The sequence below is a fragment of the Cottoperca gobio genome, chromosome 14 (assembly GCF_900634415.1).
Source record: "Cottoperca gobio chromosome 14, fCotGob3.1, whole genome shotgun sequence".
NCBI lineage: Eukaryota > Metazoa > Chordata > Actinopteri > Perciformes > Bovichtidae > Cottoperca > Cottoperca gobio.
In genome coordinates, this window is record NC_041368.1 from 18,997,701 (window position 1) to 19,020,995 (window position 23,295).

General features: G+C 41.3%; 3 protein-coding genes across 4 annotated transcripts; 1 reads left to right on the forward strand and 2 right to left on the reverse strand.

Moving 5' to 3' along the window:
* Window positions 1–258: 258 nt before the first annotated feature.
* On the forward strand, window positions 259–2,590 carry LOC115018678 (tripartite motif-containing protein 16-like). Its single transcript, XM_029447813.1, is given in 2 exon segments — window positions 259–910; window positions 912–2,590. Coding segments are annotated over 2 exon segments (1,680 nt in total). The 5' UTR covers window positions 259–301; the 3' UTR covers window positions 1,983–2,590.
* Window positions 2,591–6,395: 3,805 nt separating this feature from the next.
* On the reverse strand, window positions 6,396–10,486 carry LOC115018857 (UPF0461 protein C5orf24 homolog). Of its 2 annotated transcripts, none has more exons than XM_029448097.1 (2): window positions 10,032–10,486; window positions 6,396–8,483 (listed from the first exon to the last, which is right to left on the reverse strand). In XM_029448097.1, the coding sequence occupies exon 2, from the start codon at window positions 8,478–8,480 to the stop codon at window positions 7,869–7,871; it is 612 nt and encodes a 203-aa protein (XP_029303957.1). In that variant the 5' UTR covers window positions 8,481–8,483; window positions 10,032–10,486; the 3' UTR covers window positions 6,396–7,868. The 2 variants fall into 2 exon arrangements, with proteins under 2 accessions (XP_029303957.1, XP_029303956.1); XM_029448096.1 differs by having other exon boundaries at window positions 6,396–8,486.
* Window positions 10,487–10,601: 115 nt separating this feature from the next.
* ddx46 (DEAD (Asp-Glu-Ala-Asp) box polypeptide 46) lies at window positions 10,602–22,726 on the reverse strand. Its single transcript, XM_029448095.1, has 23 exons — window positions 22,566–22,726; window positions 22,147–22,311; window positions 20,125–20,247; window positions 19,931–20,018; window positions 19,667–19,835; window positions 19,167–19,447; window positions 18,849–18,962; window positions 18,471–18,636; window positions 17,888–18,008; window positions 17,533–17,708; window positions 17,215–17,336; window positions 16,442–16,520; window positions 14,749–14,831; window positions 14,399–14,563; window positions 14,143–14,305; window positions 13,402–13,595; window positions 13,155–13,292; window positions 12,842–12,991; window positions 12,429–12,656; window positions 11,844–12,062; window positions 11,357–11,501; window positions 11,110–11,183; window positions 10,602–10,954 (listed from the first exon to the last, which is right to left on the reverse strand). The coding sequence occupies exons 1-23, from the start codon at window positions 22,580–22,582 to the stop codon at window positions 10,907–10,909; spliced, it is 3,228 nt and encodes a 1,075-aa protein (XP_029303955.1). The 5' UTR covers window positions 22,583–22,726; the 3' UTR covers window positions 10,602–10,906.
* Window positions 22,727–23,295: the final 569 nt, after the last annotated feature.

Consider the following 23,295-nt stretch of genomic DNA (forward strand, 5'->3'; position numbering starts at 1 on the left):
AAAAACAAACTGCAACTCTCAAACCACTCCTCTTCCTGGAATGAAGGACAACTTCGTAAAACCCCACCCAGAGTTGATCTACTGGCTCAGCGAGGCTCCTCCTGCTCAGACATGTGTTGTTCCCTCCCCTTTAACAGATCTGAAAGTTTAAAGATGGGTGTAAACACCATGTGATTACATGTAAGAGCTGTAACACACACACACTGCAGATCAGTGAACACACAATGAGGAAATGAGCATCAGCATTTATCTGAAAGCCGAGAGTGAAACTAACTGATATTCACTGTTGTCGAGAGAATAAATGGCGCAGCAAGTGATTCTGGATCGAGAACAACTGAGCTGTTCAATCTGTCTGGATCTTCTAAAGGATCCGGTGACTATTCCCTGTGGGCACAGCTACTGCATGAGCTGTATTACAGACTGCTGGGATGAAGAGAATGAGAAGAAAACCCACAGCTGCCCTCAGTGCAGGCAGAGCTTCACACCGAGGCCTGTCCTGGGGAAAAATACAATGATGGCAGAGTTAGTGGAGAAACTGAAGAAAGTAGGACTTCAAGCCGCTTCACCTGATCTTACATATGCAGGACCTGGAGACGTGGCCTGTGATTTCTGCTCTGGGATGAAACTGAAAGCTTTCAAGTCCTGTCTGATGTGTATGGCCTCTTACTGTGAGCAACACCTGCAGCCTCACTATGAAGTAGCTCCATTAAAGAAACACAAGCTGGTTGAAGCCACCTCAAAGCTTCAGGAGAACATCTGCTCCCGTCATGACGAGGTGATGAAGATTTTCTGCCGCACTGATCAGCAGTGCATTTGTTATCTTTGCTCCATGGATGATCATAAAGGCCATTACACAGTCTCCGCTGCAGCAGAGAGGGCTGAGAGGCAGAAGGAGCTCGGGGTGAGCCGGGGAAAAGGTCCAACAGAGAGTCCAGGACAGAGAAAAGGACGTCAAGGTGCTTCAACAGAGGGTGGAGGCTATCAATCATTCTGCTGATGAAGCAGTGAGGGACAGTGAGAAGATCTTCACTGAGTTGATCCATCTCATTAAGAAAAGAAGCTCTGAAGTGAAGCAGGAGATCAGATCCCAGCAGAAAACTCAAGTGAGTCAAGCTGAAGAGTTTGAGGAGAAGCTGCAGCAGGAGATCACTGAGCTGCGGAGGAAAGACACTGAGCTTCAACAACTTTCACACACAGAGGATCACCTGCATTTCCTAAACAACTACCCCTCGTTGTCACGTGTGAGTGAGTCTAAAGACTTACCCAGCATTGATATCTGTCCTCTGCGCTCTTTTGAGGATGTGACCGCGGCGGTGTCAGAGGCCAGAGATAAACTGCAGGCTGTTCTGAGTGAGGAGTGGAGACACATCTCACTGGCAGTGACTGAAGTGGATGTTTTAATGCCTCAAGCAGAGCCCAGAACCAGAGCAGAATTTATGAAATATTCTTGTCAAATCACACTGGATTCAAATACAGCACACAGGAGTTTGTCATTGAGTGACAGGAACAGAAAAGTAACATCAATGGCAGTAGAACAGTTATATTCAGATCATCCAGACAGATTTGATCAACGGCGGCAGGTTCTGAGTAGAGAGGGTCTGACTGGACGTTGTTACTGGGAGGTGAAGTGGAGCGGGTTTGTTTGTATAGCAGTTGCAAATAAGGATATTAGAAGAACAGGGAACATAGAAGAATGTGTATTTGGATTTAATGACAAATCTTGGTCATTAAAATGTAACAGTGGCAGTTATAACTTCAGACATAACAATATTTCTACTTCCATCTCAGGGCTTCCGTCCTCCAGAGTAGGAATTTACCTGGATCACAGGGCAGGGACTCTCTCTTTCTACAACGTCTCTGAAACCATGACTCTCCTCCACAGAGTCCAGACCACGTTCACTCAGCCTCTCTTTCCTGGATTCTGGCTTCAATCACCACTATATGGAGACACTGCTGAGTTGTGTGAGCTCACAGGAGTTTAAAGAGTGACTCGTCTCTATACAGTAAATGTTGAGGTGTGTCTGCTGCAGAGATCAAACGTAATAGGTGGGCCTGTGATGTTCTTTCTTATATTTTCTGTTTTTAATGTGTCAATTCAGTAAAATGGTGAAATGGAAAACAAATAATTTCTCTCTTTATTTGGATTAAACAACCTTGTTTATTGAAATTTGATTCTATTATATATATTTAGTTATATTTACTAAACATTGTCATTATATACTGTGCATGGAAAAACATTGCATATGCAAAATGTCTAATCAGTTTTATATATACAGACGTGATTATGTAAGATAAACGAAAGAAATCAATAAAACAAAATCATGTATGTAAAAATGTATCAATGGATTTGGATCTTTGAGCTTCTGTCAAATTAATGTCATAATGTCATGTTTTTAAAATGTATTTTTATTATGACATATCTTCATAATATGTATATTTAATGTTTACTTTGTATTACTCTACATAATGCTGTTTGTACTGCACACTGTGATGCTGTTGTACCAATATTACAAAATCACATCACTTTTCTTTATTCTACTCAAAAAGTGCTAACACCATAAAACTGGTAAACATGTAAATGTAACCTTGTGAAGAAGAGTTTGCTCATCATCCTTTTAAGAGTGAATTTAACTCTTCACATGTTAACAATCTTTAGGAAACATTTATGAAAAGTCAATGTTCAAAACTCTACAAATAAATAAATAAATTGATTGTGAGAATCACAAAAATCTGTTGTTTTCTTCTTTAATTTCTTTCCAATCAATCAGTTATTTAAAGATATTTTCTAACAAACACACGGGGAGATTAACGCAGAGATCAGATTATCCTCTTGGCTCGTTTGCAAAGAAAAACATTTAAAGACAATGTTTCAGCAGAATGTGTTACTTTCAGATTTATTACACAACCTTTGAACGTTCCACAACAATCATGCAGGAATAAAATGTGAACTATAGAAAGCTTTACAGGCTTCACGTCGTCTCAAAAACACTCAACATGTGAGGTCAAAGTTTAGGAAATCATCGTGTACAGACAACAGACCACGTGTTGATTAAACGCTGATGATGGTGAGAGAAAGAAATCACTTAAACAATGAAAATAAAGGAAATATAACATAAACTATCAACTCCTGTGCACTGATTTAACTTGAAATATTACAGATAAAAACGACAGTAGTGTCAATAAATTAACCACATTATTGAGTCTATTTTAGGTGATCCACCTTCCATAATCATCCATTAATCTCTTGTTCCTTCTGCAGTGTCCTCCTTGGAGGGTCATGATTACAACATGTCAGTGCTGTCCATCAAGTAAACAAAACTCAAGAAAGAAACAGCATTTTGCAACATATAAGTTCTTACACCTTGTCCTACATTTAACAAAGCATGTGAAACAGATGTACACGGGGTGCTCTGAGGTTACACTTCACATGCTGGCAAACACATCAGTCATTACACTGTTATCATGTGAAGGTCTTTACTGTTTAAAACAAGTCTGCTAACAGTGAGGAAAGACAAATATCTCAGATGATATGACACAAAACTGTCGTGATGTTCAGACATTCTTATGGAAAAGGAAGTCCTGCTTGAATTCTTACCCCAATCTTAACAAAGTCAAACACTTCCATCTCTAATCCTGGTCGCAACCATGTTGTGCTTCAAACCAAAGTTGATCCATCTCAGGAGAGCAGGTGTCATCACTAGTCTTTCTAAAAAGATGAAACATTCATTTGGGTTTCTTTCTAAATTCTGAGATAAATGAATATCTACTACTAGAGGTAATAAAAGCCTCAATTAATATCACACTTGTAACACAAATGATTTATAATCCAACACAGCCTTGCTCAACAGGATTTGGTTTACTCCATATGCCCAGATAACAACCATCATTTTAATATCATCTTTTTGTTTTGTCTGTTTTTAGCTGCCTTCACCAAACATCACTTCCCACAAGCCAAACACCTTCGTGGGAATATCCATGTATCTAGAATATGGACCAAGGACCGCTAGTGAAACACGCCTTCAATGACAGATTGCACGGGTTTACAGAAGTTGGTGGTAGAGACGCTACAAACTGTTCTTTCAGGGAGCTGTTGAACGTTGACAAAATAATCTTTTTTTCCACGTTAGTTTAAAGACAAGGTGCTCTTCAGTACAAGAGTAAATACCCAGTTGGCCTAGAATATGGATATACAAACCCCAAAACATGTTTCAGCTAAAATAACAAACATTAAGTTGCAGAAGCTAGTGGAGCAGAGGCTACCTAAAAGATGGAGCGGGACAACAAAAGGCCTTTTTCACAGCGGACATCTTGACTAGTAACATTAAGGGTATATTCAAATGTCTCAGTAAGCAGTGACTGTGATTTCTGTACTGTGACGTGTCAAAACGTCTTCTGTGAAAAAGGATTTTTCCAGCTGACAGTGCATTCAGCCAGCATGTATATCTCATCAGACTCCACCTCATCATAGGCATCAAAAAGACTGAACAACTAAATGAGTAATAACAAAAACTTAACAACCATTCAAACACAAACACTGTAAATAAAACGTAAGAATGTAAAACAGCCAGGCATCGTGTCAGCCATAAACTCCATACATGTGAATTATATATAAAAAGAGAAATACTTTAAAGGTTGAATAACAGATGATATAAATACTATAAGATGCAAGGAACTAAGTTTACATTGTCAATGTATATCAATTTACAATGCATTCAAGAAAGTGGCATTTTAATGGCTGCAGATGCAACAATTTAAAGGTTTCTTTTACTAATTCAAACAATCATACTATCTTTGATGGGATAGTGGTCTCCAAGTGTTTTTTCTTTTACATTTTACATCTTAACTTTCATGCTTAGGTTCTTTTGTGAGGTGTCGGATTATTATTCTTAAATCAAATAGCGAAGTGCCTACAGTTAGATCACGTCATAGTCTTTGGTAAAGGAGGGTGAGAAGGATGTTTGTATGTGACATTTGGGTAACCTGTTTACACGACACACATCAACAAAAGAAGTGATAGAAGGCCTTGTACACAAGTATAAAAATACAACCATAATAAAAAGTGATAGTATCAAAGTTTCCACAGTACAATACATACATACAACAGATTATTGCACCAAATTTAACCATTTTATATTTCACCATGAGAGCAACTCAGTGAAGCTACGATACTATTTCTTCACTCTAGGATTTAAAACGCCTGAATATGAATAATACAAAGTTTTACATTTCAAAAAACAAAAGAAAATACAATACAGCGACACGTATCAGTCATATCGGATCTAAATCATATTTGACTGATTTACTGTATTTACGGAACATTAAGCATGTTGAGAAATGACATATATTAAACTAATAAAAGCTACTGCAGCTTTCATTTCTGTCTTGGGGCCTGTTTGCACTAAATTATTTCACATTTCACAAAAACACCAGCTTCCCCAACAGTCACACTCAATCTAAGGGCGATGGTAATGTTCCTGAAACAACATAATAAATAACATAAAAAAACAAAAAACAGACACGATTTGACCTTGTCATTGTTAAACTCAACACTTGAAAGTTTCATTTACGATGTATGAATGATAACATCAATACATAATCATTCAAATGTAAACAAATGAGACCATGACTGAGAAGATGTGTAGTCCGTCTCACAGCTGTGGAAGCAGTTTCTACGTGATCCATAAGGTTCAGCAAAAGGGACTATTTGTTGTTCTTTTCTCTGCGTCTTTATTAAAAGCAATGGATGTAATGGAAGTGATCTGTTCCAAAGGTTCCCTCTGATTCTGATGTAACTCCTACAGCTTTGGCTGTTTGCTCTGAAGGAACAGCGCCACCTGTCTGCAGAGTCCCCACAGTGTAAGAAGGCAGAAGAGAGGCCGGCAGTGAAGCATCAGTGATGGTCTCACTTGTTCATGATTCAGCATTAAAATGCAAATCAAAACATGTAGCTTTAAGTTTTTTTTTAAATCTGTGAGCAAGAATACCAATTCGATATTTGAGGCTTTAGTTGGGAGTAAATGTCTGTCACACAAATATCACATCAAATAAATGCTTTTTGTTTTAAAAGATAGTTAAGTTAACTACAATATAACTGGCATATCAGTCAGTGCATCCAGCAACACAGTCATGACACAGATACGACATTTTGAATATCCAGCTGCTCATTTTCTTGAGGACAAATGTAACCTTAAAGCAAAAATATATCTATATTTGTACTTAAATTTTGCTTGTTAGACAAGTTTCAAATAATGCAACCAGTGGTTTTAATGGATTAAAGATAAGAAGTAATTCTTTGGGTGACAGACTTTCCCTACAATGTGAAAAGATAATGTTAAAAACTCTCTTAAATATATAGTATACGTACTATAATGTATGCATTTTAAAAAAGTCACAAAGGTACAACACAGACTGATTAGGCCCCATTTTGTTGTAGGAGTTGCGCATTAAAACAAAATCACAAATTTGAATCAGATTTGATGATTTTAACCACAAAATTAACTCTTTATAAATAATGCAGAGAGACAGAGCTGGGTGTCCAAATGTGCTCCAAGTACCAAAACTGTTGCATATTAAAAAGCTGGAAGTGAATGCTTTCTCAGAATTTAGTTAACTTCATCTTTGATCAGATATTTACTGATTCACATCAACATTTTGCTAATTGTAAACTGTATTTTATTCACGCAAAGTTCTTCAGCTGCTTTGTGTTGAGTCTAAATTAAACACGAATGATTTTGAGAAATTTGGTGTATTTTGCTAAATAAATGTAGCAAAACAAAGTGATTTATCATTTTGGCATTTGACGCAAAATCAAATCAGTAACACCACTTTTTAAATGACACCCAGCCCCAGGCAAGCTGAGGAAAAATCTACTAGAAGTAGGATCACAAATATCCAGTTTCTGTAGAGGTTTTGAACTGTCGACATGAACCACCTCAAATAAAGAGCGAACCGGTACCAAGCAGAAAGTACAAACACCATTTATCCAAACGTTTATCCACAGACCGAGATCAGCCGCGGTCCACGTTGGTCAATTATAAGCAGGTTATAAGAAAAGCAGGAGATGAACTGAGTTGCTGTCAACGTTTATGCATTTTAGTTTTATACTTGTAGTAAAAAAAATGACATTTGATGACATTTGCATGCAAATAATATGTAGACATTTTGCAAGGTGACATTAGAGTGAACAGTAAGACATCATTAGCAGGAGTCATGTTTTTAAGTGTTAATTCTGGAGCCACGTGGAGAAAGTTGGAATTATTGGATTTCAGTTTTGGGTTGTTGTTAGCCTGGAGGTTTATCTGTACATCTGTCTTTGAAGTGCCACTGAGCAAGGCACTTGACCCCCAACTGTTCCTCTGATTACAAATGTAACGTAAAAGGTGCTACATATAACATTTTGCTCTTTGAAGTGATGACCACATTTCTGACAAACCTTCCCGTTGCAAAGACAATGTTGCTACTTGTCCCTCTTTCCTCCTTTCTCGCTTTGCATGTGTTCGTTTAAATAGCAAGAACATCCAACGTCAGCTAATATGGAATTCAAACTATAGTGTGATGAAAACACAAAGTAAAGTTACATATAAACTACCACTTCAGTTGCTCAAAGAACATCTGGTATTACTTTTTTCCCCAAGTAAACAGATACAGCAACGTGAAGTGAAACCTGCCGCACACTATAGATCTCCAGTAACAAAACAGTATTATATCAGGTGGCAGGCACACAGATGACACCAACACGAATAATAGAAAATCTCCTCCTCACAGGGGACTGGGAAAGATTACAATCTCCCCCAGTATCTGACAGGAAACCTGTACACATGCGTCTCTTATTCAACTGATGGAGGGTGAGTGGAAACAGAGAGGAGCCTTTACTCATTAGCTGTCTTCTCTTTGCAGGAAGGTTCACAGAGGATTTCCTTGTGTGGTAGCGGATAGGGGAAAGCCGCTCCGCTGCAGGTGCTACCATAAGCCAGTTTGTTGAGGCGAGAGAGGCCCTTGATGCTGCCAGGAGGCCGTCCAGGGCTGACCTTGTACCCCGCCGCTCTGGTTGTACCCAGCGGCCTTCCCGGGCTCGTCTTGAACCCTGCAGCTCTGGTGGTGCCGAGGGGTCGCCCTGTGCTGGTTCTATATCCGGCTAGCTTGGTGGTTCCCAAAGGCCTCCCGCGTCTGCCTGTCTTCCCGGCAGCCTTGTTCTTCTTCTTGCCGTCATCTGTTGCTTGATCAGTGCTTTTAATGCCGGCTATTTTTCCTGCCGAGTCCCCGAGCACTTCCTGTCTCTGGCACACCATGGGCTTGTGGCTCTGGGTGGGTAAGACCATGGGAGCCAGCGTCATCTGAAGGGCCGACGGAGGCGGAGGAGGGTAGAACTTGTTGGCCTGGGTGCACAGGTCAAAGTGGGAGGCGGGGTGGTGGCCGTCTTCTGCTAAGCATGACGGCCTGCTATTCATGCAGAAGTCACTGGTTGTCACCTGGCGCATCATCTTCTGCTGGGGGTCGGAAATAAGTTGCAACAGTGTTATCACCAAGGCTCCGACTTTGTAAGACTTTTTTATTGCCACACAAAATGAAATGTAAGACCAACTTTACTATCACCAAAATTGAAGAGATAAAAACGATTTTTATACCAATTAAGGCTTTATTTTTAGATTCATTTATTGCCTTTCAAGACTTCTTAAGATCCTTGTTATCACTCATAGATAAAAGTACTAATATCTCTGTGTGGAGTCGGTGCTGTTAAATAAAAATGAAGCAGAAGACAGCATGCAGACGAACTGCAAAACATATTAAATTCCACAATAAGGGCTGAGTTAATATTTCCACATTTAATGTCTCTTAGGTTTGAGGCTAACCTAACCTTTCCTCTTGTAAAACCTAAAAATACACTTTGAAAACACTTCTCATAAAGCATAAATCTCCACTTCTAGCGTTGAGTCTTTGCATCATGGCGTGCACAGCCATAACGGTCAACGGCCACTAGGGGCAACAATGAGCTTCAACAAGCGACACAAAGGAGAGATTTCTGCTGTGAAGTGTAGTCAAGCTTTATTTTTCAGTTTCATAACATTGTCACTCAGCCTTGCAGTATATTTTGGTGTTAGCATAGCGTCAAAACAACTGCCAATTCGTGTAACTTTATTAATGCATGAGGTTTTCCCTTGCCACTGTTTTGTTCTGTCAGGGTGTCTGGTTGTGTGCCTGTATGTTGAAGATGCTCTGATCTTCCAAGTCCACACTCAGTTTGTTGTTTGCTGGGTGTTTGGGGATATAAACCCATCAAATATGTCAGGGTTTTTTTTTTTGTCGGTTCGTTTTATATTTGGACGCTGGTCAAAAAGTTAAAATAGCCTTAATTTAACTAGGCCAAGAAAGAATATTCAGATTTTGAATCACCCAAACACAATTATTATAAATATAAATGTTGTATAAATGTAAATTGGGGTTATTAAGGAGTTAGTAAAGTTATGCTGAAGTGCATTTGAGCAATATGCTGAGTGCCTATCAGCTGGTGGTCTGCAGCTGACCTCTGACCTCCTTGTGGAGGGGGCTGTAAAATGACTGTTTTCTCTTTTATAATCAAACACACAATAACCTTGCAATAACACTTATGTAATAGTAGGCCTATGGCTTTACACACACAACTGCTCTTTAATGTAAATACATGCTGAGCTATAAATACTTGGAAGAGGGCTGCTGCTGGTGAGATTTCAGCAGAGGACACAGGATGCGAGGAGGTGTGAGCTTTACTATCACAAACACTACAGTCTGTAGTAATATTCATTCACAAAAAAACATGCACATGGATTCCGCATATTTGACGACAAACCCTCATCTTCTCCATGTCACGTTACAACAGCAAGGCTGCATTTAGCCTCGTTTTTTGGCCCGAATAACGGTTTCCAAGAAAAGGGTTTAACATTTGAACGAAAGAGCGAAAAAGTGCGCAGATATCCGATCCAACAGGGTACATGTAGGCCATGCAACAATAAAAACACACCCTCCTGCCTGCACAATTACATCTAAGGTTACTGTACCTCGATTGTTTGCAGATTTCGTTGCAGAAAGGGTTAAGGAGAAAAATGATCTTTCATCCCTCAAAGCGTGAGTCGATCCATTTCCCCCAAATATCTTCGCAGCACAAGACTTCGGCTAGATTGCGTTAAATACCGACATCGGATTGTTTCGGCGTGAACGTTAACGAGATGCTTCAGTTTGTTGTCGGGTTTTTTTTGTTATTTTTTTATTGCCCAGCTCCAGAGGTTTGGATAAGAAACGCAGCCATTTTCCATTAAAATTTAATAAGACGGGGGAGCGCAGTCTGCGCATGCGCAGAGTACCAAACAGGGGGTGCGAAGAGGTTTGTCTCCTTCCCCTCCTGAACCACTTTCTCATCCAAACGCGTCTTTTGATTGCAATTACACAAAACTGTTTATTTGCATCCAATAAAGCTGCATAATCCTTAATGTTTTTTATGTTAATATCCTGAAATTGAGCCATAATCCAGCGTCAATGTTTACCAAAAAACACTCACACTGCTGATGAATAATATACAAAGGAGAGGCTATTGAATAATTAAAACCATAGGCAGGAGAACACACGATGTGTTAATGCAAACAGCTGGACATATTTATTTCCATAGCAACACATTGTTTTATTGTGCAGAAATGTAAAAACATCTTTCATCCGACTATTTCTTTATGGTTGGGATGTTGCTTGTACATACAACAGGGTGAAATCAACTGAGACTAAAGGGGGAAAAGGATGAAAAATAAACACGAAACCATAGACTAAACTTAATAATTCAAGAGTACATTATTAAAAATATAGACTAAAATATTCTTCAACCACTTTGAGATGACAGAGGACTGTTGAGAGACAGAAACTCCTCCAGCGAGCCTTTGCTTCTTCTCTACAACACTTTGTATCGGCCTTTGCTTGTCGGCTGGTAAGAATTTTGCTGGAAAGAAAAAATAAAAAGACAATAAGCAACATCTTTCATAAGATATTTACTGAATAACAACCTGCCATGTTTTACATTTCCAGCTCTAAAAATCTGATATCAGCATGAGCTCCAGCTCTGGTTATTGATTTCAAGAAGCATAAGATACTTACTAATCTGATGAGCTCTTCCTTGATTAACCGTGTAATCTCCGTTTTGGCTTTCTGCACAGCCAGTTCATTTGCACCTAGAAAGCAAACACAACATTAATAAACAGTTTATGAGGTTCTCAAGAAAATAGGAGTGAATTCAGAGCCCAGCGGTAGCTAACAGGATGCTAAAAGAGAGCGTGGGATACGATTTGGAAGTGTAAAAACTCTTTCAAATCTAACACTGAGAAATGATTTCCCGGACACATACTTTCAATAGCCAGGTAGATCTTGCGTTCTCCCTCCTTTGGCTCTTTGCCTGGAGGGAAATATGTTCCTCTGATGGTGATGGCAGCTTCAGAGTATTCACCGATCCTCTGCAGAGCTTCTTTAGATGTCACCTTCCACCTGGCCGTCTGGGGACGAGCAGAGGAACATTTCTATAAATCTTTCTGCTAGATTCTGTCTCTTTCTTTCGCACCAGTTTACCTCAAAGTAGAAAACAGTATAACACATTTCTCAGAATTGAATAAAAAGCATGTACATTTTGTTTTATTCTTTAAGATGCTTGATTATTCAGCGAGGAAAGACACACACACACACACACACACGGCACAGTTTCTTAAATAATTGCTACCAAAATAAAAAAAGAACCAGAAATCAAAAATTTGCAATCAGTTTAAAAAACAAATTAAAAGATTAAAATAAAACTGATCTGCTGAATGTTTCAGTTCAGCCCGGCACTGCGTGCTGCTCACCTGAGGGAAGTCGTTGATCTCGAGCTCCTCTTCATATCTCTTGACAGTCTCGGCCTGTTCAGCCGCCTGCCGCTCCTCCTCCAGCTTTTCCACGGGGGTGTAGTTCAGCTTGGCGTTGATCTTCTCCGCCAGCTGCTCCGCGATGGTCTTGGCTGACACTGAGGGTGTCATGATGGTGCCACCCCGCAGGATGGCGTTGGTGGCCTGCTGCATCACATCCTGTACATGAAGAGAAAACCAGTTTGGCTTTATTTGGTCCATGTGGGGAAAAGGGTAACTTGACACAACACATGAAACTAACTGACCAGAGAATACAACAACAACAACAACAACATGAGCTTTTGCATGTTTTAAGTTTTAGAGTAATACATAACAAAAAAGGTCTCTTAATTAAGTTTTTGGCTACCGAGGGACAACCCGAGGGAAGTGACCACAGTAATCAACAACTATCTGTGTTATTGAGATAAATACACAAATAAAACTGGTGAAAATGTTATTTATACATGTCTAGGAGTGAGCGTGCTTTGCACACATTGTAACATTTAGACCGACATCATTCCATCTTTCCTCGGGCATGTGACGTACCTGAGCCTCGGCGCCCAGGTTCTTCTGAGCGTTGATCTTGAGCGCCAGCCTCTTGGCCATCTCCAGTTTCTGGATGTTTCCAGCAGATGTGGGTCCGATGCCTGGCAGCCCTCCGGGGACAGAGGCTGTGGAGGCAGATGCTCCTGAGGGACCGGTGGACGCACCGGGAGCAGACAGATCCTTCACCCTCTTCTTGGAGTTGAACATGCTCTCGATTTGCTCTTCAATCTGAGAAGGGGACAACAGCAGAGGAGACGATTGAGATGGGTTGGACTGGCACACTTAGGATCCCAAAAACCACATAGATCTTTAGTATAATGAAGAGAAACAGTTATCGGCTGCATTTCGTTCCATGAGCATGTTGCCAATTTTTTAAATCACGTAATTAACAGCGAAATTTAAACATTACTCACATCCAGGGCTCCGTCCTCGTCATCAGAGTCCTGCAGTCCAAGAGCAGCTTTCTGCAACTTCTTTCTCTCATTGGCCAAGGCGTGTTCTGTCTCGTCAAACTTGAAGCCTTTTCCTGAGAAGCCGCTGCTGCTCTTAATGATCTTACCCTCCTGGAGGCATGAAGGAGGGGAGGAAAAGAGAAAGATGTAGATTTAATTTAAAGAACAACAAGTTTCTAGATTAATTAATTGGGTCTGATTGCTAATCGAGACACCGCACACACACGCACATGCACACGCACGCACTTCAGATGCCCCTTTTTCCTCATCTTACCGCTTTCTGTTGGTCTTTGAAGGTGACCCAAAGCTTCTCCAGTTCAGGCGGGACAGGAGAGCCGGACAGCTCCAAGGCTCTGATGATGTCCCCAGCATAACGAACCTGATCATCTGTGATGAAGGTGTAGGCGAAGCCCTAGAAGAAAGAACAAGTTATTAAAGCCATTTGAAAGAGGGTTAACCAGACAATTTTGTTTTACAGCAAAACAAGCACCGAAACACAATTACAGTTTTAGGTAACTGACCTTGTTGCCTGCTCGGCCTGTGCGTCCGGCCCTGTGGACGTAGTCCTCGTAGTGGTTGGGACAGTTGTAGTTGATCACCAGGATCAGCTGCTTGACGTCCAGGCCTCTGGCTGCCACAGAGGTGGCCACCATCAGACGACATGCTCCGTTCTTAAAGTCGTTGATGACGCTGTCTCTGTCGTACTGGTCAATTCCTGAGGAGGACAGAAGGAACGGAATAAATGAAAGACCAAATACTATCAGAGTCTTTGACAGTGAATGTATTTATACCCTATGCAGCTTTAGAAAGAGTTTTACTTGAAACATTCACACTAGAGACTTAATACGAACACAAACTGGCCCCATTTGTCTGGCAGCGGATTATACTTCACAATCTATACAGTGCACATACGTGGAACAGAGTTTCCACACCTTGTTAAACATCAAATTCAAGCATGTGATTTGGTATCCCAGCAAAAACACATTATTAATGGATTTTAATTTTACATTTCGGTTGCGGTTTTGTTGTTGCAAATAAGACTTTGCATTTCTTCTTTCTTGTTTTTGTCCGTCAGCAAGATTATGGAAAATCTACTGCCCCGATTTCTATGAAACTTAGTGGAAGGGTGTAGCGCGGGCCAAGGAAGAACTCAATTTTGGAGCGGACCTGAATCACGAGTCGGATACGTTCTTATTCAAATTGTAAATATATCCAAAAATCACCAAGTTGTAATCAGTGCATCCCAAATGTGCCCCCCTTACCTCCGTGCAGTGACATGCAGGGGTACGAGGCTTTCATCAGGTCCTTCAGCAGTGCGTCTGCGTGCTCCTGTTTGTCCACAAAGATGAGGACCGAGCCCTTCTCCTGGTAGTGACCCAGAATCTCCAGCAGCTTCAGGAACTTTTTGTCCTCATCAATCACCAGCTACAGAAACAGAAAGAGATGAGGGGTCTGAGTTTTACTGGGTTATTAATATCAATTTGAACAACCCAATTTAAAGTAAAACAAATGAATTACCACGTGTTGTTCCACATCAGAGCAGACGACACTGCGGCCGCCCACCTGGACCTCGAGGGGCTTGGCCAGGATCCTACGAGCCAGCGCCTCCATGGCTCTGGGGAAGGTGGCCGAAAACATGACCGTCTGACGGTCTGGACGCACGTTGTCCACAATACGCATCACCTGGTCGAGTAAACAGACGGCACGTGGAGGTCAGTGAACGTTCTTGTTTTTTCATCTTTTGTTTCTCGGCTTTACTGGGAAGCATAAATATATTTAAAAACAATTGTGCTGGTTTTGATCCACGACAAAAATCCAGATTTTGAAGAAACCGTGTTTTCTAATGTATACACCTGGGTGACACCCACCTGTGGCTCGAAGCCCATGTCAAACATCCTGTCTGCTTCATCCAACACCACATATGTGGCTCTGCGCAGGTTGGTGACGCGACCTAAACACCAAAAAGGAGACGAGCAAGAGGAAAGCGGTTAACGTCGAGAATAGCCCGTCTTCATTCTGCCTTCTTCAAAAAACATGAAACGTTATCTACTAAACACAGAGAACCTTCTTCATGGTAAGACTACTTGACATTACTTAACAAAACAAGGCACTAGTTTCAAGAGGCCAGGGTTTTATGTGATTTATCATTTTTAAATGTTTTGTTTTGGTTGTCTCTGGTCTTGCGTACCATCTCAGGGGCATGAGGGACCTGTAAAAGTCAGAAAACATCCTCAAGATACAATACAAGAGATGGAGCCCCAAGCATTATCTGACCAAGCGTCTTTTCACCTACAAGGGAAACATATTACAGATTACCTCGCATGTGTGGAAACAAAAACCCTTCTATTGTAATTACTGCTCAGAAAAGTGTCAATAAATATTACAAGTACTGCTTTCTTAACACATTTCCAGTATTTCTTCACATCTGTAGGCAAACGCTCAGTGCTGCGCAGGGCTCTGCAGTGCCATTTCTTCCCAGGATGAGCTACAAATTCAAAACATTATTAGGAAGATCTGCAAAATATTACGGATGTGCGAGCTGTGAAAGTAACTGGGAAATTGCTTGTGTGCCTTTTGAATGTATTTACGAGTAAACTGTAAAATCGTACGATATACGGACATGACCTCTATCATTTTCGCTGACCTTGTGTTTGTTTACATAATAACGTCATCAACATCTTTGTTAACAGAGCTCCAGAGTCCATTTCATTTGTTGAATTGGTTTTTATATAAATATGTTTTATTTATTTACGAACGACAACACTGTAGAACCCTGCGTGAGCATTCAGGCTACTTTTATTTAATAGAACATAATTATTAGGGCTGTCAAGTTAACAGTTATGTTCATTTAATTGAAGTACCAATGGTAGGGCTCGTTGCTGCCCTTCAGCTGGAGCTGCTCTGATTTCTGACCCCCTAAACGACAAGAAAGCCCCCCCGGGTGCCGCTGACCGCGTTCACGCGGGTTGAGTTGAGAATGAATCGTTGCAATGTGGGTCGTATGTGCAACCGTGCACGGAGCTCCCCGCTCACGAAAGTGCGCCCGTCCCCAGTAAATGATTAGAAATAAAAGCAATTTATAGATTTGTTTTAATGTTTCTATTCAATGCTTCACTCACGCGCCACAATATTGTAACGTTTTCCAAGCAAATGTTGATCTATGGGATGAATTTGATGGATAAATGAATCGATTGACAGCCGTAATAATTGCACATCGTGATAATCCCATAAGTTACAATACACTTCTATCAAACACTTGATCGTCTCTGGCTTGGAGGTTGAAGAACCACGGAGGCAGCACCAGGTCCACCTACCTGTACTTGCCCTGATCTTCAGGAAACACTTCACTGTCTTGCAGATATGACTGATCCCAAGGGTGGTCAAATAATGTCAACAGTTTAGTAAGTGGCACTCTTAGTTAATTGTGTACTTTATCATATTGTAAAATGCATTCCATGCAAGGTAGTTAACAAAAAAGGCTCACAAGGCATTTAAAAAGCTGGTTTGCACTGACGTCCTATAAAAACACAGAAGTGAGAAGGTCAAGGTGAAGGAACTCACCGCTGTTGGCCCCCAACATGTCAATCATTCTTCCCGGTGTGCACACGATGATCTCCGCTCCCCTCTTCAGCTCAGCGATCTGGAAGCCAATAAAGCATCAATGCAACGTTCACAGTTGAAATATAACAGTTGACCGAAAACAGCGAAGCTTGCTCATCTTACAGACGGTGTTACATTACATCACAGGTCATTTAGCAGACGCTCTTATCCAGAGCGACTTACATTCAACCTGGAGCAACTCAGGGTTAAGTACCACTAGACCACTCGGCCATCACCACCCATTACAGTATTTCATATTATCAATTTCACTGTTCTCAAGCTGCAACCAATCCAAGTTCATCCTCACATGAAGTTTGGGCTTTTTCCCCTAAATGATGGATTCATTGAATGTAGAATATGTCACGTTCTGCCACTAGAGGTCGCTAATGAATAATGAAAGACTGAGTGTGGTGACGTCGTGAAGTTAGTGTGGGATCATGGGAGTTGGTGTCTTTACCACCACATTGCAATCAGAGACTCCCGGTTAGGGTTACTTCATTGTTCAGGAGCTTTTTTTTTTTTACCGGAAGCCAAATTTTCTGCAGAGCTCTTTTGGTTAAATGATCCATCAAGGACTGCCCTGCACCATTACAATGACACGGTTTGTTATTGTGCAGCGTTTACCTCGACTTTGCTGCTGTGTTAGATGGACTTTGATTGAAAACATTTAATCATTGTAAGCCAATTAAAGCCCTGCGGGGAACATTAACAGGGAACAATTAGTGTTTGTTCACCTGTTCGCTGATGCCTGTCCCTCCATAAACACACACCACCCGGAGTCCCAGCGCTTTAGAGAACTTCTTGCACTCCTTGGTGATCTGAAGAGCCAACTCTCTGGTGGGAGTCATGATTACAGCTGAGGGAGAGAAAGGAAAAACAGGATGAGAATACATTTTACATTTTTATTTGTACGACACCACAACAATCCTGGTTCTTACTTTTTAAAGTCTTTTTTTTCTTCTTTCATTTGAATATGTTCAATATAAATAGGAAGCATTTCTCTAAATGTTAGAGTGATGCCTAAAAGGAAGTATACATGATCTATTCCTTACAGATTGGTCCCTCAGACTCCTCCAGGGGCCTCTGGTCCATGATGTGCCGGAACATGGGCAGCAGGAAGGCGATGGTTTTCCCGCTGCCGGTCTTAGCGATGCCAATGAGGTCTCGGCCCGACATGATGGCAGGGATGGCCTGGGCCTGGATGGGGGTGGGCTTATCGTAGCTGTGCCTGCGTACATATGCGAGGAAGGAATTAAGCAAGTGTCACGTACAAACTGAATGAGATTGTTGGCTTCTCCGAGAAAGGAATGCTGCTATAAACTTGTATACACATTTCAAAAGGGGCGGACTAAATGGGATACGAGGGGTTACACTCTTTAGAAGGTTATTTTGGTCAGTCAGACTCACCTCTTCATAGCACTGAGGATCTTCATAGACACTCCACACTGCACCCAGGTCTTGATAGGTTTAGGGCAGCCCTTCCCTTTGAAGGTAATGCCTTCCAGTTCCAGCCTGTACGCGTGCACATCTGTATGGATTAGAAAAACAGCCAAACAGAAAGACATTACATGGGGAGTAGCTAGCAGAAGCTCCAAATGTCACAAAAAGGGTTACCCTCATTCGCATATTAGTGACACTATCACACATTTATTTGCATAAAGCTTAGTGGTTGTGTCTGTAGCAGCGAGAGAGCATTGGGAATGAATCACAATATAATGTATTTCTTATAATTTTCCCTAATAGTCCCCAATATTGTCGCCAGTAGTCGGCTCTAGAGGAAAACAAAAAAGGCAATCCGGTTGTCTTTGCGACAGCTGCATATCATTGTAAACCCAGACATCAGACGCTTATATTTGGATGTGTACAGCATCCTGTACAATGCAGATGTTAAATGTGCAGCTTATTCATTCAAATCACGAGAGTACAGTGGTAGCCGATATGTGGCTAAATCGTAACTGAAATCTCCATCTCCCGTGTTCGGTGTACTGACCGTCTGAGGTCATCCGGGCGAGCTCAGGGACCTCCACGTAGAAGTTTTTGCGGTACGACTCGTACTGGATCTTCCCGTGGTCAACAGGCTCAAGGACTTTCCTCTGTTTGGTCTGGAAGCCCGTCAGAGCCGTCTGCAGATCCACCTCCTCCTCCTCTGATGAGTACTGTCAAACAGAGTGTAAATCAGCATCTGTATATCTATTTCTATCTTCTGTCTTTATCCAATTTAAATCTGAGAGAAGAAGAATGTTGTGGTGTTTAGCAGATTAAAGAAAAGCCTTCTGTATTGAAAATAAATACATATAAAAACATGTGACCTGCTTCACAAACAAAACATCAACGAGGGTTCAAAATATAAATTTAAAAAAGAACTCACTTCCATAGCATCCTGGTCATTCTCCATCAGCTCACCCTTCTTCTTGTGAGTGTTGGGTCCTTTCTTGGTTTTAACAACTGTCATCACTTTGGTTACGGTCATCGTGCCCCCTTTCTGTTGAAGAGGAAAGAAACATGCAGGTCATCTGGCAAACCGGAGGAAGAAAACATCCACAAAGACAACATCTAGTGCGACATGAGTAGACAAACTGATGTTGACAGCTGACAGGAGGGGGGGGGGGGGAACCTGTATTCAGTTCCTACAGGTTTCTAATAGAAGTCGATAGTGATGCATGAAGTATTTCCCCCTCCAACTCACCTTATCATTTCCTTTCATGGATCCCATGTTAAACTTCTTCACCTCCTGCTTCACCTCCTCCATGTAGGCGTCCAGAGGATCCACGTCGTCCTCCTCCTCCTCCGGCTGCTGCGGCGGCTGCTCCTCCATGGGGGTTTCTTTCTCCTTCTCCTTCTCCCCCTCCCCCTCCTCTTTCTTCTCCTCCTTTATCTCTTTCTCTTTAATCTCCCCCTTTCCTTCTTCTCCTTCTCCTTCTTCCTCATCGTCTCCATCCATCGGAGCCGATGTATCCTCGTCATCGTCTGAAATGCAGAGTCAATTATGGACTGGCTAGATTAAAAATGTATTGATTTAATAACTTATCAAGTACAAGTAACAAACATTTACTGTAAACATTTCACAATACAAACAATACTTTTACTATTTAAAATAAGTATTTGCCTCATCATTTAGACACTATACAATAAAACAACACATGCTGGATCAAACTGTGTTGTTGTTTTTTAGCACGGCGTCCTCACCCTCGTCATCCTCCAGGCTCCACTTCTTGCCCTGCTTCATCTCCTCCAGTTCTTTCTTGATCTCTCCGATGTTTTCGATGGCCTTCTTCCTCTGCTCTTCCCTCCACTTTTCCACACGCTCCTTCCTCTTCCTCATCTCCTCCTCAAGCTTGTTCTGGTCAAAGTCTTGCTGCATGGAGACACAAAGGAAAGATCAGAAACGTTGCCCCACCTACTGTATAGTGACTCTCTAGGAGTTACAAGAACTGAATATATGGAACTTACATCCTCGACCTTCTCATCCTCCTTCTCCTCTTTAATCTTTTTCTTGTCAGATAAAGGATCAATGTTGTCCTTCTCCTTGCTCCTTGGCCTGTAGGGAAGATACAAAGAAATAGAAAAGGATTAGCATGGTTTTGGTTACCAGAGCTGACAAATATGTCTTGAGATGTTTGATTTTATTTGAAAAGAATCCTCACTTTTCATCTGGCCTCCTGCTCTTGCTGGGGCTACCAGATCGGGACCTCCGTGCCCGGCTCCTGCTGCCCGACCTCCTCCTGTCTCGGCTTCTGGACCTCCTCCTCTCTCTACTCCTGGAGCGCCTGGACAGCAAAAGGCAAACATATAAAACCACACAAGACAATAGATCGTGTGCATGTGACGTCACGCTTATTTCCCAATCCGGAAGTCAGCCATGTTGGATGATATACACAACCAAGACGGCGCCGGTTCACGTGTGAGTTGCTGCAACGCTTCGTAATTTTCTTTGTATTTAAACGTCTAAGATTGAAAGAAAATGCCAATCGTGTGCGCAGTGTATAATTGTGGTAATAACGCTACTCGTGACCCAGAGAAACGGTTCTTTAGATTTCCTACAGTCATCACAAACAACGATCCACAAAAGAGGGATGAATTACTGTCTACCGAACGCCGTCCGCTGGTTTAGCAACTCGTGAGGATTTAACAGAAGAAAAAGCACAATTCACCCGTGTGTGTGGCGTCCACTTTATATCTGGTAAGAGCTCATGCTAAAGCTATGTTTTCAATGTTTACGTTAAACATTTGTGCTTATGATATACCCGAACACTGTAAGACCTTACTTCTCCACATCGCTGACTGGTAAATAAGGCACTTTCTTTACATGTGATGGCAGCCATGTTTTTGTTTGGCTTATTCTTGAGACTACTTCACTTGCGAAAAGCAAAGCACCAATGTGAGAACATGCTTCGCTTAATCCTGCCATACAATCACAGTGTGCGAGGATAACATCGCCGCTCTTCTCACTCACAAACCACGGCTTGAGTGGTGCATCTCAAGCTCTTTGAGAGTGATTTACACGGGCATGGACGAGCACCCTGTCATCTTTCAGTGGTTTGGTAAGAAGACTACCAACCCAGCCAGAAACAAAGACATTATAAGCATCTAAGCTCTTGTATGCCTTCATTTGTGCTTTGGTTGCCCACGACGTTTGTAGCACAAGGTAGTTCACAATATCCCGATATTCAATCGGCGGTAATGAATCTAAATCCTCAATATAATCCGACGGCTTTAGCGTGTACGGGTCAAGTCCGCAGATTTGAACTTTTCCTCTGAATCTTGCCTTTGCAGAGGACTCCAGAGAGTCAACATACTTTGAAGAAGTCGGAGTTGTATTGTTGTTGGCTTTAGACGCCATTGTTGATTTGTATACCAACCAACATGGCGTTGCACGCATACGTCACACAGTTTTGTCACGTGTTTGCACAGGAAGAATAGGGAGAAAATATAAATCTTTCACCTTATAAAAACATTTTCACATTTGTTGCATTTTATTATCTCAAATGAATGACTGACATGTCTGCCCTAAAGAATCCAAACTCAAGGCCCGTACAATTATATCCAGCACACGATAATAGGAATATCATCCAATATGTCTATCCTGTTCAATAAATGTTGACCCCACTTACCCTCGACGTAGTCCCAGTTTTTAAGTTTGACACCCCTGCTTTTGCTTTAACAAATTTAGACCCTCCTATAATAAACTGCAATAGTGATTTTCTTTGAGGCCAATCTGATTTCCCCCATTGTGACCCCAACATAATTTAAATCCAATGTGGGTTTTGCTTTTATAATTTTTACTGCAATGAGCACACACATCTAAAAGTAAACCATGTGATGGTGATCATGGCATCATTGAGGTAAAACAAGCTCCAAATCTATGTGTATTCCATCTTGTGAAGGGCTCATTGCAAGGGTGGAAGGTAGTCTTCATCAGGGTCACCTCTGACAATGACCTAGAAGAAGATCCTTGTTGGTCATTTTAAATACAGATTGCCATGTAAAATAAAGGCTTTTTAATTTTTGCACAAACCCTGCAGCTCCATAATCTAGTTTAGATGGCTGCTGCAGCAAAATGATTCTCCTCCATGTCTCTTATTGTTCTGTTTGGTTCCTTTAAGTGTAAACAGCTGCAGTCACTCTGTTTAACACTCACGCATTGTCAACATACGTAGCACACCCACCTGGGTCGTTTTCTGTCTCTGGACCGGGACCTTCGGCGGTCCCGGCTCCGTGATCTCTCCCTCCTGTTTCGGTCCCGGTCGTCTTTCTTGGAGCGTTTGTCCGGGGAGCGACTCTTTGATCGGCTGCCTGACCGTCCCCGAGACGCAGAACGCTTCCTGTAGTGTCTGGGGAACACACAGCATAATAATCTCGTTAGCTGACCAACAGTTGATGGAAACTACATTAATAAAACACATTTTATGTCATATCCCACGGGTATATGAGATTAACGGCTGGTTGAGCTGAATTAACAACTGTGGGTTTTAGCTAGCATGCTAATCGACATTTAAACGTTTTAAGTTGACCCGCCACAGGAGTTAGTCACAATATATTCAACCGAAAATTGAAACACCAACTCAAACTGGTAATTCTGACAAACCTAGATTCACGTCCCATCTCTATTCCACGAGGTTATGTCTTGTAATAAAAGTCAAATTAGTTCACAGACCCTGGTGCTATGGACGGTTGTTTGTGTCTTTTGAACCACCACGTTAGTAAACTGCGACAGCGATAAATTCACAAACTCGTGCGATGAACCGCGCGCTGCGCCCCCGCGTGGCGGGAGGTCGGAACTACAAGACGCCTGAATGACTCAGTGTGCCCAATATTTTCACATCCAAGAAGAGAAATAGAAACACAGAACGCTTTTAATCTGATCTTGCAGAATTTAATACATATATATCCTGCATTACTACTGTTTTACAAATGCTTTACATCTCTGCAATAATGGACGAAGTACAGATCTTTAATTTAAGTAAAAGTAGTAATACCATAATGTCGAAATACTCGTAAGTAAAAGTATAGCATCAACATGTACTGCTATTTTAAAATAACATATCTTATCTTGTTGGATTATAATAATAATGTGTTAATGTATTTACCACTTTAATGTTGCAGCTTCTATATAGACTGCCAAGTAGCTTGTGAATTTCACGAAGGCATCAATCAAGTTTTTAGCTTAATATATAATAATACATGATGAATTACTTGTTGATTATCTTTTGTATTAATAATCTAAATCTGAATCTTCAAAGTAACAGAAGTTATCAAATAAATGTAGTGGAGTAAGAAGTACAATAATTCTTTATACTTGTATTTTTACTCAAATA

Excerpts from the sequence above, each read along its gene's own strand:
- ddx46 (XM_029448095.1), bottom strand. Across the intron at positions 20,248-22,146 it reads AGAGACAGAAAACGACCCAG|GCGCTCCAGGAGTAGAGAGA; the intron begins GTGGGTGTGCTA and ends TTTGCTGTCCAG. Across the intron at positions 12,657-12,841 it reads ACGAGGACGGAGCCCTGGAT|ATTGAAGAGCAAATCGAGAG; the intron begins GTGAGTAATGTT and ends TCCCCTTCTCAG.
- LOC115018857 (XM_029448097.1), bottom strand. The coding sequence starts at position 8,480 with ATGATGCGCCAGGTGACAACCAGTGACTTCTGCATGAATAGCAGGCCG.